The 15,865-nt window shown below is 53.1% G+C and overlaps 3 protein-coding genes across 3 annotated transcripts; 1 reads left to right on the top strand and 2 right to left on the bottom strand.

Annotated features, from left to right (window-relative positions):
* Positions 1-1,481: 1,481 nt before the first annotated feature.
* On the top strand, positions 1,482-11,003 carry LOC110586688 (lymphocyte antigen 6 complex locus protein G6f). The gene is made up of 8 exons (XM_021696977.2): positions 1,482-1,561; positions 2,405-2,734; positions 2,816-3,079; positions 4,070-4,217; positions 4,712-4,740; positions 7,514-7,522; positions 9,219-9,335; positions 10,780-11,003. The coding sequence occupies exons 1-8, from the start codon at positions 1,504-1,506 to the stop codon at positions 11,001-11,003; spliced, it is 1,179 nt and encodes a 392-aa protein (XP_021552652.2). The 5' UTR covers positions 1,482-1,503.
* On the bottom strand, positions 5,933-7,606 carry LOC110586687 (lymphocyte antigen 6G6e-like). The gene is made up of 3 exons (XM_021696976.1): positions 7,479-7,606; positions 6,735-6,872; positions 5,933-6,611 (listed from the first exon to the last, which is right to left on the bottom strand). Exons 1-3 carry the CDS (start codon positions 7,528-7,530, stop codon positions 6,292-6,294), a joined length of 510 nt encoding a protein of 169 aa, XP_021552651.1. The 5' UTR covers positions 7,531-7,606; the 3' UTR covers positions 5,933-6,291.
* An 841-nt stretch (positions 11,004-11,844) lies between the features above and the next one.
* On the bottom strand, positions 11,845-14,747 carry LY6G6C (lymphocyte antigen 6 family member G6C). The gene is made up of 3 exons (XM_021697004.2): positions 14,606-14,747; positions 12,957-13,067; positions 11,845-12,554 (listed from the first exon to the last, which is right to left on the bottom strand). Exons 1-3 carry the CDS (start codon positions 14,655-14,657, stop codon positions 12,340-12,342), a joined length of 378 nt encoding a protein of 125 aa, XP_021552679.1. The 5' UTR covers positions 14,658-14,747; the 3' UTR covers positions 11,845-12,339.
* Positions 14,748-15,865: the final 1,118 nt, after the last annotated feature.

Raw genomic sequence — 15,865 nt, 5'->3', positions numbered from 1 at the left:
TGCAATGATATGGATGGAGCTAGAGAGTATAATGCTAAGCAAAATAAGTCAGCCAGAGAAAGACAAATACGTATGATTTCAGTCATATGTGGAATTTTTTTAAAAAGATTTTCTTTCTTTATTTAACACAGAGCGAGCATGAGAGAGCACATGCAGGGGGAGTGGCAGAGGGAGAAGGAGAAGCGGGCGCCCCCATATGTGGAATTTAAGAAACAAAACAAGCAAAGGGAAAAAAGAGAGAAATCAAGAACCAGACTCTTGAGGCACCTGGGTGGCTCAGTCGGTTAAGCCTCTACCTTCGGCTCATGTCATGATCTCAGGGTCCTGGGATCATGACCTGAGCCGAAGGCAGATGCCCAATGACTGAGCCACCCAGGCGCCCCGAAACAGACTCTTAATTATAGAGAACAGACTGATGGTTGGGGGGTAGGGCATGGGTGAAATAGGTGCTGGGGATTAAGGAGGGCACTTGTCCTCATGAGCCCCAGGTGATGTATAGAAGCGTTGAAGCGCTATATTGTACACCTGAAACTAATAAAACACTATGTTAACTGGAATTAAAATAAAAAATTAAGGGGCTCCTGGGTGGCTCAGTCCCTTAAGTGTCTGCCTTTCGGCTCAGGTCATGATCCTGGGCATGATCCCCGAGGGTCCTGGGATTGGGCCCTGCATCCAGCTCCCTGCTCAGTGGGGAGTCTGCTACTCCCTCTCCCTCTACCTGCCCCCCCCCGCCCCCCATGCTCTCTCGCGTTCATGCACTCTATCTCTCCAATAAATAAAATCTTTTTAAAAATAAATAAAAAATTAAAAACATACCAACCATAAAAAAATTTTTTTTAAATAACCTTCAAAAATAAATAACACATTAAAAACTATTAGAGCTATATGAAGATCTGCTTTGAGAATCCTGCCTGGGGTAAAGGGATTTGGTGAATTCTCTAGGCCCCTGTTATCTTTTTCCTTCAGGAGTAACTTAATACACTCATCAGGGGCTCAGAAGAGGTCTGTGGTGTGCCAGGCAGCCATAGGGAAAGTCATTCTAAATTATTCATGGAGTATTGACTAGGTATGCAGTCTTATGCTGGGTTCTGTGGAGACCGACATGAAGACTCAGCTTCTTCGCTCATGGTTGGTATCTCTCTTAGGGTGGAGAAGAGAGAAGAGAATGTACTTCCAGAATGAATGAAGGTGGACAGCTGTGCCCCCTTCTGCGCAGGCTTTTTAGCATGAAGTCTTTGATCTGTGTCCTTCAGCTGATGTAGAGTCAGAACTGTGAGGAGATCATCTTCAGAACACCCTGGACGGGGTCTTTTCCCCCTCGGGACTGAAAGGGGGTGGTCACTTTTTCCCCAGTAGACATGAAGCTAGGCTTTATCTCCCCAGCATTCCCATCCCCTCAGAGGCCCATGTCACTACAGACCAGGGAGCGTGGGACTATATCTGGGTTTTGTTTCCTCCGTGAGGCACCAGGTCCTGGGCAAGAGAACTTGGCAGGCTCTCTCCATGGCCGTCTTACTCCTCCTCCTTCTGTTTCTACGTGGACCCCACCAGGCTGCTGCAGGTAAGGAACAGGAGGTGGGGGATTCTTTGGCTATTTGAAAGGTTGTAAGGAACTACTGTTGTTTCTCCTTAGAGGCCTGGGGAAGGTATATGACTCAGGAAGATAGTTTACTCCAACTGACTTCCCCCTGCCTCTAACTCAGGGGAAGATCCAGAGACAATGAGGGTCCAGGTTATGTACAGTTTCTTTCTTTTTTTAATGTTTAATTTTTTTGAAGATTGATTTTATTTATTTATTTATTTATTTATTTATTTATCTATTTATTTATTTATTTAATTTATCAGAGAGTGAGCAAGAGAGTGAGAGCACACAAGCAGGGGGAGTGGGAGAGGAAGAAGCAGGCTTCCCGCTGAGCAGGGAGCCCGACGTGGGGCTCAATCCCAGGACCCTGGGATCATGACCTGAGCTGAAGGCAGACGCTTAAGCAACTGAGCCACCCAGGAGTCCCTAATGTTTAATTTTTTAATTTGGGGGGCTTTGATTTTGTTTTGTTTTGTAGTCTTTTTTTGTGGGGGGGTTATGTACAGTTTCCCTTAGAAAATAAGGATAGACGAGAAAATACGTCCAGAAAAGGGGAAAGGAGAGGAAGAGAAAGGGCCTTTGCCAACTATTCTAGCCTTTTTTCTCTTGCCTTCAGATTCCCTCACCCACTGGAGGAGAGGGGAGGAGAGGCCCTACCCTCTCCTCCCCTCCTCACTTTTTTGTAGCTGTCACTTGAGAAACGTACTCATAGGCAGACCCATGCGGGGAGACCCCAGAAGGGCAGAAGCTGGGGGTTGGAGGTCAAGTGGGAGCTGTCGATCTGATGCAGGTCTCTAGTCTCATACATCCTTCTCCCCACAGACAACATCCAGACCATCTATGTAGCCTTGGGGGAGGCGGTGGAGCTGCCGTGCCCCTCACCACCCGCCCTGAGTGGAGACGAGCTCCTGTCCTGGTTCCGCAGCCCTGCAGCAGGCTCCTCCACTGCCCTGGTGGCCCAAGTGCAAGTAGCCAGGCCAGCCCCAGGCCCCGGGAGGCCCACAAGGGTATCCAGGCTGAAACTGCTGGGGAACTACTCGTTGTGGCTGGAAGGGTCCAAGGAGGGAGACGCCGGTCGATACTGGTGTGCCGTGCTGGGTCCGGAACACCAGTACCAGAACTGGAGGGTATATGATGTCTCCGTGCTCCGAGGTGAGTGAAGGCACATAGATCAGGGCCACTGGGGGGCCAGGAAGTCCAGCAGAGAACTAAGAGGTCCCTCTCTCCCCACAGGATCCCAGCTATCCGCGAGGGCTGCAGATGGACCCCCCTGCTCTGTCCTCTTATGCTCTGTGGCCCCTGCCAGACGTCTAGACTCTGTGACCTGGCTAGAGGGAAAGGGTCCTGTGAGGGGTCATGTACAGTCATTTTGGGGCAATGGGGCTGCCCTGCTCTTGGTGTGTCCTGGGGAGGGGCTCTCTGAGTCCGGGGAACATAGACCAAGAATCATCCGCTGCCTCATGCCTCACAACAAAGGGGTCAGCTTTAGCCTGGCAGGTAAACTGAGGGAGGATATGGGAGAGGATATTGCTTCTGGCACAGTCTGCACCTGCTGGTTAGGGGAGGAAGATGGGACTTTGCAATTGGCCAGATTCTGGTGGGGGATGATTTCTGGTGGAGCAGACCATCACCTGTAGGAAGAGGGCTTTTTTTTCTTATTGACTAACTCCCTAACAGAGAAAGGGGTTGTTTAAGCCAGCTCTCTGGTGGGATAGACCACTGGCCTATTGACCACTGGAAGGCTTCTGGTGGAATACACCATTACTTAGAAATGGGGTAATCTGTGACTTTTGTGGAATATCTCATAGCAGAGAGGAAGAAAAGAAGAATTTTTGATGGGGGAATTGTCTTTTGAAGAAAAGATATATGCGCTGATGTTCTAATGGCCTACTGAGAGTGGAACTAGAAGGGGAAAATATATATAATTGTTTTATAATTAGAAGTCCGTTATACACAGAAAGAATGCTATTGAATGTAGAATAACTCATTTACAAGGCAGGAGGGAGGAGCAAATGGCCATTACTTTGGTAAGCAAAGGCCAATTAATGGGCAGTGACTGGGTCTTATTTCCCTCTACATCCTCAGCACCTAATATGGTGCCTGGCATTTGGTGGGCACTCAGGGAATGCTTATGGAGTAAATGAGTGAAAGAAAGAATGAATTGGAAGGCACTACTTGTTCCTGAAAATTTGGATTACTGTTAAGGATATGAGGAAAGACTGCAGTTACGGCTGACGGTCTGCTCTGGAGTTAGCTGTCCATCTGTGGGTGGGGGGTGTCGCTATTCGATACCAACAGGGGCTGATGGGGTCAGCATGAGAGGCTTGAAAATGGGCAAAGTGGGTTGGTGGAAATTGGGGGCAAAGCTTATGAAGTCTTTTGGTGGGAAGAGCCCACTAGACTATGGGGGGAAGCCTCTCTTTGGGGCACAGGAACAAACCCCTCACCACCTCCCTCCTTACCCCTGTTGTCTTGCCCTTACTGAAGCCTCCATGGATGTCTCCCCTGCCCTCTGTGCCCCTTCCACGGGCTGGGATGTGTCCTGGATCCTGATGCTGTTGCTCACAGTGGGTCAGGGGTTCACCATCCTGGCCCTCAGCATCATGCTCTGCAGACAGAGGGTCCAGGGGGCTCAGTGCAGAGGTGAGTCCCTCCCTCCCAGAGGGAAAGAAGAGAACATGTGGGTGTGAGGCAGAGGGTTGGGCTCACATCTTGCCTCTATACCCTATCTTCTCTAGGGGAGGAGGGTAGTAAGGAATATAGCTCTGAGTTATCTGGTGATTTCTCTGCTGCACCCCATGTGGCTCCTTCTTCCCAGATGCCTCGATTCCTCAGTTCAAACCTGAAATCCAGGTCTATGAGAACATCCATTTGGCCTGTCTCAGGTGAGGAACACTAGGGGGTGCAGGCTTAAATCCCAGAGGAGACTGGGGTTGGGGTGGGTATGGGGGTCCCCGTTCCTGAGGAGGTAGAGAATGGAAGTATCCTTAATCTGTCTTTCTGCTTCACAAAACCCACAGCCCACCTGCCCCCAAGATCAGATGATCTCCATGACATCTGCTGGAAGTGTGACCTGCTGTCTCTCTGGCCATCTGGCACCTGAAGGCTTCGCCTGAAAACCGTGGCAAGGGGGGAAGGGATGAGAGTGCTACTTTACAGTCCAGTTGGTCTCCAGCAGTCAAGCTCTGTGTGTGTGTGTGTGTGTGTGTGTTGGGGGGTGGCGCTGAAGGAAAGCAGAGCATTATTCTGTGATGTCACCTGTGAGAAGGTGTGGTGTCCTGTTTCATAGTAACCAGTGAAGGGGTGGCCCTGAGCCCCCAGTACCATGGGATTGAGGGGAGCCCAGGGTGGCTGGCGGGGGTGAGGAGGGGTGGGCATGGGCAGAGGCGAGATAGAAGAATCCAGAGATTTGAGCAATTGTGGAGAGTCAGCCTTGGGGAAACCACAGGACAAATGGAGGGGACTAAAGAAGAGGGAAGGGAAAGGACTCACATTAGAGGAAAGAGATGGGCAGAGAGGGAAAACAACAGAAGCAACCAAGTGGGAGGACTGAATGACAGAGAATAGGAAGAAGACTCAGCTTGCCTCTAAATTAAACCAGGCCACGCCCCACCCCGTCCCTCATCCCTGCTCAGTCTCATTCGCACAGAGGAGTGGAGGGAGAACACGCACCTTTAATCAGACCTCAGACTTCCTCACGTGGACGGGGAGGGCACTGAGTCAGGATGGGGTGGCTGTGCTCAGCCCCTGCCCCGAGCCACCCTCCTTATCCTAGCACTTCATGCGGCATCCGGCATCCGGCATCCGGAGCTGTGAGAGGCTTATCAACATCCTGACATCCCGGGAGCCCCAGGAGTCACATGCTATCTCCTTGGGTAGAGGGAGTGTGCACAGGGGCGGGTGGGTGGATTCCCGGTGGGGTGTGTGCGGGGCTGTCTGTGAACCATGGAGAAGCCTGGGCTGGTCAAGCGGGGGAGGCTACTGATGCTCTTAACTGGTCCTTCCCCGGTCTCAGGCAGAAAGGAGCTGGACTCCCCACTACACCCTCACAAGCAGCTCCACCAGACACCCTTTTGTGTGTCTGCTCAAGCTTGGAGAGTGACTTCTCAGAAGAGTCACCGAAAGCCTTTATGCTACAGTGGCTTAAGCTAAGAAGCTATCAGTAAGAAGGAGGACTCGAATGACACAGATGGAGAATGAGGTGAAAGTTACAGTTCGGGTTCCAGGAGCCAGCCCAGCCCACCAAGCAGCTCTAGTTTGCTTTTAGAGAGAGAGAGAGAGACAGGAGGAGAGAGACAGAGAGAGAGAGTACACACACACACACACACACACACACACACAGCAGTGTCCTAGACTCCCAGATAGCACTTTTATTCAATTTACTCTTCGCAGTTCCCCCAAGAACCTCCTTCCTGAGTTCCTGGCCTGCCAAATTAATCTTTCCTAGCAAGACTGTCCTCCTCACCTTACCTGGTGCCCCTTCAATCCCCTTGCCTGGGACCCCCAGCTCCATCAAACCACCTGCCTTGCCCCAAACCGGGAGCTGAGATAGGACATCAGCGGTGGGCATCTAGAAAACAAAAAAGACCTAGAACAGTGTTCTTTATGAGGTGGGGCTCTGGGCAGGTGCCTCTAGGGGCTAGAGCAGTGCCCGAAGGAACCAGGGGTCTGGGAAGGTGTGAGGCCGGGAATCCGAGGTCTCTACAGAATCAGGTTCTTGGGCATATCTCAGATGCGGGTGTCTGGAAGGCGGTGATGATGGGGGCAGAGCCCTGGGTGGAAGGCTGCAGACCAGCTTGAAGCCAGCGGAGGAGGGGGCCTCCCCAGGTGAAGCTGGCCCCGAGGAGGAGGAGCAGGGCAGTGAGGAGGGGGCTGGGGAGCGGCTGCAGCGTGGTAGCTGTGTTGCACAGGTCCTGCTCACAGCAGTGGTGCCGCAGAGTGTAGGAGCGCGACCAGTAGGTGGCACGGCCCTGCAGAGGGCACTGGGCCCGTGGGAGGCAGCCTTTCCGCTCGATGATCTCATTCTGCTCTGTGGGACAAAGAGAATGCTGAGGCCGGGGCAGGAAGGAGGCAAGGGCTGTGGGGCAGCAGGAAAAGCAGCACGGGTGGATGGAGATTGGCCTGGAGAAGGGCCACTGGGCCCGAGTCCTACCTGAGGTGCCAGTGCTGATGTCACAAGCTTCGTCGTCCTGACACTCGGTGGCAACAGGGTAGCAGGGTTTGGCGAAGCTGCAGGTGTAACAGCGGAGCCGACCCCGGGCAGGGGGCGGGGGCGGGGGCGTGGTGAGACCTGCGGTGGGGCGGGGAGGGCTCAGCAGACGTCGGGAGAGGCAGAGAGGCCCCTGAGAGGCTGGAGCCCAGATCCCGACAGGGATTCATGCAGAGAGGTGGGGAGAGGGAGGTGGGGAAAGGGAAGGAGAAGGGCAGACAGAAGTAGAAAAGAGACACAGGGAATGGAGGGGAGACACCTCAGGAAAAGAAAAAGACACAGATGCAAGAGGGATCCAGAGGTTCTGAGAAAGGCACAGACATGACAGAAGCCAAGAGAGTCAGAGAGGAAGGCAGAAGGTGACACCCAAAGCCAGACCGGGAAGGCGGGGTGGCAGTGAAGAATTTAAGCAGATGGTGCCCCAGACAGAGAGCAAATAAGAATTGACACTGACCGCGGGGTCTCTGCAAAGAAGCAAGAGGTGAGATAAGGAACAGGGGAGACAGAGGACAGAGGCATGTCAAGATGCTGCAAGGAAGAGAGAGTTATTCTCAAATGCCTTGGAAAAGAAACTTCTGGTTCCCCCTTCTCCTGGCCTGAGGCCATTCCCGGGAGCTCTTCTTTCTAAAGCCCATGCAACACTCTGCTCAGCATCTTCCCCGTTTCTCCCCACCGGCACCCCCTTACCCAGTGCCCCACAGATGAACAGGATGCACAGGAAGATGCTGGAGGTGCCCATGGCTGGACCCAGGGCTCAGGAGTCTGGGAGAATGTAATCTGCACCCCAAGATCCTGAGAGCTGGAGCATCTGAGCGAGACAGGGAGGGACCAGTAAACAAACACACCTAGGGAGTGAATCTGGGAGGTGGAACCAGGACCAGATTCACCAGCCTGACACAGTAAGGGCCCTGGGCCCGGGGCTCCTGCGCCCCACACCTCTCACATCCTCCCCGCCCCCTACTTGAGTCTGGCTTGAGCCTTCAGGGTCTTCTCTGTTCTGTGTGTGTTGCTCTCAGCTGCGTCTGCCGCTTCAGAGTTCTGTCTGTCACCTTCCCCCTCACTCCTCCCCACCTCCCCTTGTCTCAAGCTGTTCTCGGCTCTGTCAGCTCAGCTCCCTGGCTTTGTTTGCTCCATCTTTCCCCTCTCCGTGCATTTGAGTCTTTCAAGGTCACCCTCCTAGAAGGCCTGGCCCAGAATTGTTCCAACATGATGTTTGAATGTGGAATCAACAATACGCTCTCGCACCCACCCCTCCACACAAAGCTCAGCTGCGTAAGTGGGACCCCACCCAGCTTCACATCTCTTTGATCCCCTCAAGCCTCAACATTTGTACCCCATAATTATCTCTCCCAGCATTACTACTGCAGAGGAAGGAATTAATCATGGGTGGGGCCGGAGGGACAGATGTGTTTCCACTAGGGGGGCAGTTCAGAAAGACTAGGAAGGAATGCAGGGAAAAGATTTAGGAGATGGTGGTAGATTCTGGAAAACTGAGGTTTAAGACATTGAGGAGGAGAGTCTGATCTGAGGAATCAGAGCAGGGATGTATCGGGAGTAAGATAGAGGAGGGAAGAGGGCAGAGGAGACAGATAGCCTTTTTTTTTTAAATCTCAGGACCTCTACATACTCTTAAAAATTACTGAAGACCCAAAAGAGCTTTTCTTTGTGTGAGTTTATATTGGTATTTACTATAGTATTTACTATATTCAAAATGAAAACAGAGCATTTTAAATAGGTTTATTCAAAAATAAAAATAATAAACCTATCACCTGTTAACAAAATACAGTTTTGTGAAAAGTAACTTCTTTCCCAACAACACAGAAAAGGAGTGTCGCTCTACACTTTGGGGAATTAGATAAAAGTCAGGCTGAATAGAAGATGGCCGGGTTATCACATCTGCTTCTTCACTCAGACTGTTGAGATGTGTTGTTTTGGTTGAAGTGTGCTGAGAAAAGCCAACCTCATGTAGGTATGTAGTTGGAAAAGGAAGACCATTGAGGACCCTCTGAAAGGGTTTATAGGGCCAGGAGTTCTGGGCCCACAGCTTGAGAACCGCTGCTGAGGATGGAGGACTCCAGGGACTCTGGAGCTTGCCAGGAGCTCTTTCTCCCGTGGGGGGGGCCTCCCTGTCCCCATTGGGGCCCCAGTGCCTGCTGGTGGAGATTCTTTCCTCCTTTTTTATTGCCCTATAAAGCCCAAGGCAAGGGGGATATAAGGCTGGTGGATCAGGGCCCGGGAGGGGGGGCGAGAGAGAGGTGATACTGACTCAGGCAGACACAATGAACTCCTTACTTGTTGGGGTCCTGCTCGGCACCCTGCTGGGGTCTGCCTTGGGTAAGGAGGCAGCCAAGGCCTGTCCCCCTCTGCCAACTGGCTCCCGGTCAGCCCAGGTCAAGTGCCTCTTCTCTCCTGCCAGGAAACGCAAAGGAGGCCCCAGCAGCTCCTGCAAAGAAACGGTGGCCACCTGCGGGGAGGGGGAGTGCTGCGGCTTCTTGGAGCTCAAACCCCAGCCGGGCCGAGGGCAGAACAAGCTGTGTGGAAACCGTGAGTTCTCAGTTTCTCCCTCTTCCCCCAGCCCTCCCCTGCCTCCAGGCTCAGTCTGGCTCTGGGCAGATGATGCCATGGCAGAGTAGAGCGGTCTGTAGCCCCTTCTGACTCTGGCACTGAGCCCCCCAGCAGCCCACTGTCCATGGACTCCCACCTCCTCCTCTTCACTCTCCAGAGTCTCAGAGGCCCATTCACTCGTAAGTGGTTGAAAAAGTTCTGTCCCTTGAAGGTAGGGACCAAAATATTAAACCAAGCTTGGAGACATTAGCTAAGGACCAGGGTGTGTGTTTGTGTGTGTGTGATTTTGAAATAATTTTTGATTGACAGAAAAGGTGCAAAAATAGTAGAATTCCTGTATATCCTTCACCTCCCTTCCTCTAATGTTAAAATCTAATATAACCATAGTACAGGGGCGCCTGGGTGGCTCAGTCGGTTAAGCGTCTGCCTTGGGCTCAGGTCATGATCCCGGGGTCCTGGGATGGAGCCCCGCATCGGGCTCCCTGCTCAGCGGGGAGCCTGCTTCTCCCTCTCCCACTCCCCCTGCTTGTGTTCCTTCTCTCACTGTCTCGCTCTCTCTCTGTCAAATAAACAAATAAAATCTTTTTTTTCCCCACCCCGCCCCCACCCCCGCCCCCGCCCCCTGACAGCTTGCAAGTGAGAGTTTTTGAGGGCAAAATTGGGCTAGGGGTCTTCTGAGACGGTGGACACTGTTGATTGGAGGCCCACGCAAGGTCATGCCCACACAGGCTCTCTGGTGCCACTTCGTCTGGTCCCCCAGAAGTCTTTTCCATCTCAAGAGACTTGGAATCTAAAACATATCTTTATTCTTTATGTTAGACATTTCATTAGGCACATCCAATGATTATGTCTTTAGGATAGTGCTGATTAACTACTTGTCCCGCAGGTTCCATTCCTATCCCTGGAGCCTAAGCTTGTGTGTTCCTCAGTCGGTCCGGCTGTGCCTGCGGGTGACAGGACTCGTAGTGTTCATTTTCCGCCTGAACTGACAAGAGGGATGTTGGCTTCAGTCCAGGACCCAAACGAGGACCCGGCATTGCATTTAGTGCTCACGTCTTCTTAGTCTCCAGTCAGCGACAGTTCTGCGTCTTTGTCTTCCACGATCTTGACACTTTTCAAGAGTCCCCATAACTTATTTTAGAGACACCCCTCAATTTACATTTATCTACTATTTTCTCATAATTAGACTGTAGTCATGGATTTTTGGCCAGAACAGCACAGTGAAGGGAGGTCGGTCCTTTTCAGTGCCATTGAATCAGAGGGCTCACAATGTCAATGTTAATTTTGGTCACTTGGTTTCGTGGAGGTGTTTTTTGGAGGGGGCAGAGAATCCCTTTGGGCTCCTGAAGTCACCTCCGCTCTGCCCTAGAAGGCAAGTCCTCAAGCCAAGAGTCCAACACCCCAGTCTTGTTCTCTCTCTCAGCCTCAGTGACCTTGATTCATCACTATCCAGCCTGCGTGGCGGCCCATCATTGCAATCAAGTGGAAACAGAGTTGGTGGGAGATGTGACTTACACAACCCACAGGGACTGCTGCGTCGGAGACCTGTGTAACAGCGCTGTGGCAAGCACCGTGGCCCCGCCATGCATCTTGGCTGCAGCAGCCACCACCCTGGCCTGGCTCTTGCCAGCACTGTGGAGAGGCTAGTAGGCTCGGGGGGAAGGAAGGGGAGCAAGGGAGCAAGGGAACAAAGGAGATCTGAGGTGAGAAGACAAACACCCCTCTGTGAGCCATTAAAATCTCTCCACCACTCTAGAGCTGACTGAAAAATGCCATCTATCCTTCGCTGATGGGAGAATTGCACGAGTATTATGGGGGCATCTGTGTTCTAGTTACCAAGCGTCAGCAGACTTAGTTACTCCTTAACCAATGAAACCCCAAAGGACAATGGAGAATGTACCCTAAGTGACTCCTGGATCCTATTGCTAGGGAGAATCCTCCTTAGCCGTGAAGCCACTGAGGGGAGTGGGCTCTGGGCTGAGTTGGGGGGTCACAGGAATCAAAGACCCGGTTGGGTTTGTTCCCCTTTCTCCCATTTGCAGCTTGGTTCCCAATGTGACTCTATAGGATTGAGAAAGGAAATGGAAGCCCCATGATGGGAGGGTTGCTTGGTGCCTTGCTTAGTAACCTGGCTAAGTGAGGCCCTTGACTCTAACCTGAGGGACTGGGGCCTGCTAAGAGGGTCCTGGGTCCCATGCCCATGCAGCTCTCCTACCCTTTTGGGGGAGTCTTCAAGCCAGGCTGCACCTCCTTCTTGGAAGTACATCAGAGGTGTGGCCTAAATTTGGGATAAGGGTTGTTGCTCCAAACACTGGGACCTGTGTGCCAACCCCAGACACAGGAAGGAAGGATGGAGGCCTGAAAAACCCGTTTCTCCATTTGCCCCAGCCCAGCCTCCCAGGGAAACTCCCTGGAGGATTCTTGGGGAAGGGCAGGAGCTGAGAGTGTTATTTCCCGAGAGGGGGCCTCTGACAACAGGTATTTTGACAGTAAACACACAGTTTATCAGACACAGACATTTATTACTCAAAATGCAAAGATGTGAGCATGGGGATGAGGTATGTATGGAGGCCAGGGTTTGGGGAATCAGCCCCATACAGTGAGGTCATCAGGTCCTTCCTGGGAGCCTTCACAGGGGACAGGACAGAAGCCCCATCTCAGGCCCAGATCCCCATCCCTCCCGAGTCGGGCACGGTAGAGTGCAGGATGCGAAGCGCAGGGCTCTTCTGGGGACCAGTGGAGGGTCTAGGATGGTCTAGAGGGGTATGGGAAGGGACTCGGGAAAAGCCGAGTGGAGGATGTAAGGTGGAAGGATGGGTGGGGAGACCACTGTCTAATTAAAAAAATGTGAAGAGCCTGGAGAAAAGCTTTTCTGAGTGAAGGGAGTTAAGGAGAGACCGGTGTAAGGAGCCGAGGGACAAGGAGACACAGGGCCAAACGCAGCCTAAGGCAGGTGGGAGGAGGGGCAGCGACGGAGTGAGTCTCAGTGCAGCAGCCAGAGGCCAAGGCCAGCCACAGAGGTGAGGAGCACAGGGGTCAGCGCTGGGGTGGGCCGAGGGGCTGGGCTATTGCAGTTGTCCTTGCTGCAGCAGGTGGTGTTATAGGTCAGGCCCAGCTTGTGGTTGGTTTGGTTGAAGGCCTCCCGACAAGGCTCTCCCGGTGTGCCACATCGAAGGTTGGAGAAAACCCACATCTTACCTGAGGGTAGGAATGGGCCGTGGGGTCAGCTCGGACGGGTGCCTTCGTGCCTGTGTCCACCTCCCCTCCCCACGCACTCGCCCAGGCTTCCTTCCCGACTCTGCCCTGGCCCTCCCCTCCTTATCTCTTCTCAGTAAGTCTGACTGTCCTCCTGCACTTCCGTCCCCCGCCCCCTCACCCCAGCCTTGGTCCTGGGACTTGTGGCTGGGAGGCCTTGGACTTGTTACTGTCTACAGTCCATGTAAAGTCATAGAATGGTGCCTGGCACATAAGACTCCTTGGCCAAATATCGTCATTGCTGGGGCTGTCTGTCCCATCTCAGTCTGAGCCACAGTTGGGCCTCGGCCCCCGCCATAGAGTCTCCCACTGGCCCCCTCTCCTCACTAAAGAGGGGGATATTACCGAGGTACACATTTGTTGTCAGGCACTGTTGTCCTGGTTCCAGGCGGCAGGACTGCCGGTCCACACAGCCCAGCACAGGGACTTTGTAGCAGGAGTGACAGCGAATGTCAGCTGGGAAGACACAAGTCAGGCTGAGGTGATGGGGTGTCTGACTCACCTGGGGACCAGCCGAGCTGTGGGGTAGGGTGGAGAAGAGCCCATCAAGTAGGTGTTCTGACCTGTTTGGTTTGGTGGTGACAGAGCAGGTGAGTGAAACAGACGAGGGGAAGTGGGTGGGGGTGGAGTTGTTGCTCTGTGAATGCCTCACCCTAAATATCGTCCTGCACCCCACCCCATTCGGGGATGAGTCAAGAGGGGCAGAGCTACCAACAAAAACATGGGACTAGGGATAGATGGAATGTGAGAATACCGTAGGCAAGGAATGGAGGAGGTGGGGGAAAATATGAAGGAATTCAGGAGACTTCACAGATGGAGACTTGAAATTGGAAGAAATACTACAAATAAAAATCATGGTTGTTGGGGCGCCTGGGTGGCTCAGTCAGTTAAGCGTCTGCCTTCGGCTCAGGTCATGATCTCAGGGTCCCGGGATCGAGCCCCACGGTGGGGGGCTCCCTGGGAACCCGCTTCTCCCTTCCCCTCTACAGCTCCCCCTGCTTGTGCTTGGTTTGCTCTCTCTCAAATAAATAAATAACATCTTAAAAATCTTTATTTATTTATAAATAAAATAAAAATCATCGTTGAAGCACTTGCGTCAATGGCTTGGGACTTGAGGCTGACAACAAAGCCACCTGTGGCCAGCTTCAGCAATTTACTCTCACCACCCGGGACCACCATGAGTGTGGGAAGAGGAACCAGACCTGAGTGGGATCCTCTCACTCAGGCAGCTCTTGGACAGGAGAGAATCATATCTGAGAAGCAGATCGTCAGGTGCTGTCTGAGCACCTTACCAGAACGGAGAGGGTGGGTGCAGAGAGTGGCACCCTCCAAGCTCCCACCTCAGCTAATTCTAGGCTTGCAGGAGCAGAGTTTGGTGAAGGAGGGGTTCAGTCCAAAGGTAGAGGAGCCTGGTGACTGCACCTCTGTGATTTGTTTCACCCTGAGGGCGAGCCGCCCTGCATTCCCTCCATAGAAGGCTGGGATATCTCCCTGGCTCCCCAGGAGGTTCTAGGAGATTGCTGGGACCCTCAAGAAAGCTTGGTCCCTGTGGGTATCCTCCCCGGAGAAGAGCAGGGGTGAACTAGTAAAGGCCACTGCTTGAATGACTGAGAACAGAATCTGAAGGAGTAGGTGGGGAGGGTGGGGTGCACAAGAAGCCCCAGGCTGGACGCCCAGGTTTCTGGGAGGACTCCGCTGAGTGCAGGTGGTGAGAGGAGAAACCAGTAAGCTGGGTTTGGTCATGGAATGGGGGACAGGGGACCTGGAGCCCTGGCAGGTTAGAAGAGTGGGTCTTGGAGGTGGGGAGAAGTGTGAAGGAGACATGGATCCTTGAGGAATGGAGCAAGGACCCTGTCACAGGGAGGCCGGGTTCTGGAGGCACAGGAGAGCTGTGCCAGCTGGAGCTAGGGGTGCTTGGGATCCCAAGCAGTGGGCAATGGAGGGCAGTGGGTGGGATAAGGTGTAGAAGCCCCGGGGGCGCCCCCTGTGCTCACCTGAGACCCAGCAGAGCAGAGCCGACAGGGTGACCAGCAGAAGGCCTTTCATGATGAGGGTCCAGAGGATGGTAGCAAGTGCAGCAGCTGATAGAGTAGATTTTCAGGGATCCAGCTCTGGGAGTCGAGTGGCCTTTTTGGAATTTATAATCCCAACGGTCCCTCCCTTCCCTGCCTCTGCCCCTCCCTCCCCATTTACACCCAGATGACCAGGGGTGGGGAGGGACTAAGCAGAGCTGGGTGAGGGAGTAGGGATGGGAGAGAGAGGTAGTGGAAGGTAGGTACACTCGTGGCCAACTCCATTTTGGTTCTTGGTTTCAGGCCAAGACACCCCTCCTTGTTCCCAGCTGACAGCCCTGCTGCCCAGTCCTCTGAAAAGACATCGCCAAGGCCCCTGTGATGTTACAGGGGGTGTGGTTCCTGGGAAATGGACAAGGGGGTGTGGCCTACACTCATTGCCCAATTTGGGTCCCTGGGGGGCACTGGTAGGGGAATGAGCAGAAACTGAGGACGGAAGGGGCCAGCTTCATCTGGATTCAGCCTTGACATGGTCTTCCCAACCCGCGCTCAGCCACAGGATGAAGGATGAAGGGTTTGTGATGTCACCAAGGGCTTCTGTGATGTCACAACAGCAGAGGCATAGGCTGGGGCTGCCTGCTGAGGTGATGTCTCAGGCCCTTAGATGGTTCTCGGAACCTGCCCTGGCTAAACTAGGGCTTGGCCTAGCCTGGCTTGCTCTAGTTCAGCGGGGGCCAATGAAGTCCAGGGTATGGGGCATGTGGCCTGCTCCAAAGTGTCTCCCAAATCAAAACCTGCCAGTTTGGGTGGTGCGCCATTGACCAGGAGGGACAGCCTGGGCACAGAGAGGTGGAGTAGAAGCTAGAATAAGAATAGAAGTTGCAATAATACTAATAATGGTGAGCACCAAGTGCTCCTATGTGTCAGCCATTGTTCTAGGCGTTTTAGGTGTATAACTTTTTTATTTCTCAATACTCTAGAAGGTAGGTGCTTTTGTCCCTGTTTTACAGATGAACGAACAGGCCCAGAGAAGTTAAACGACTGGCCCACATTGCTCAGCTAGTAGAGGGCCAAGGCAGGATTTGAACTCAGCCAGGATGGTCGGGGCGGGGGGGGGGGGGGGGGGACTTCTCCCGGGCAGGAGTTAAAGTACGAAAGTGCTTCTGTAACCAGACAGAGCACCACTTCCAACTGAGTATTGTTTGAGGGCTGTGAGCGAGACAGCGAGGACTCCCAGAGGGA

This window comes from Neomonachus schauinslandi, chromosome 8 (assembly GCF_002201575.2).
Source record: "Neomonachus schauinslandi chromosome 8, ASM220157v2, whole genome shotgun sequence".
Lineage (NCBI taxonomy): Eukaryota > Metazoa > Chordata > Mammalia > Carnivora > Phocidae > Neomonachus > Neomonachus schauinslandi.
This window is presented reverse-complemented; position numbering and strand designations above follow the sequence as displayed.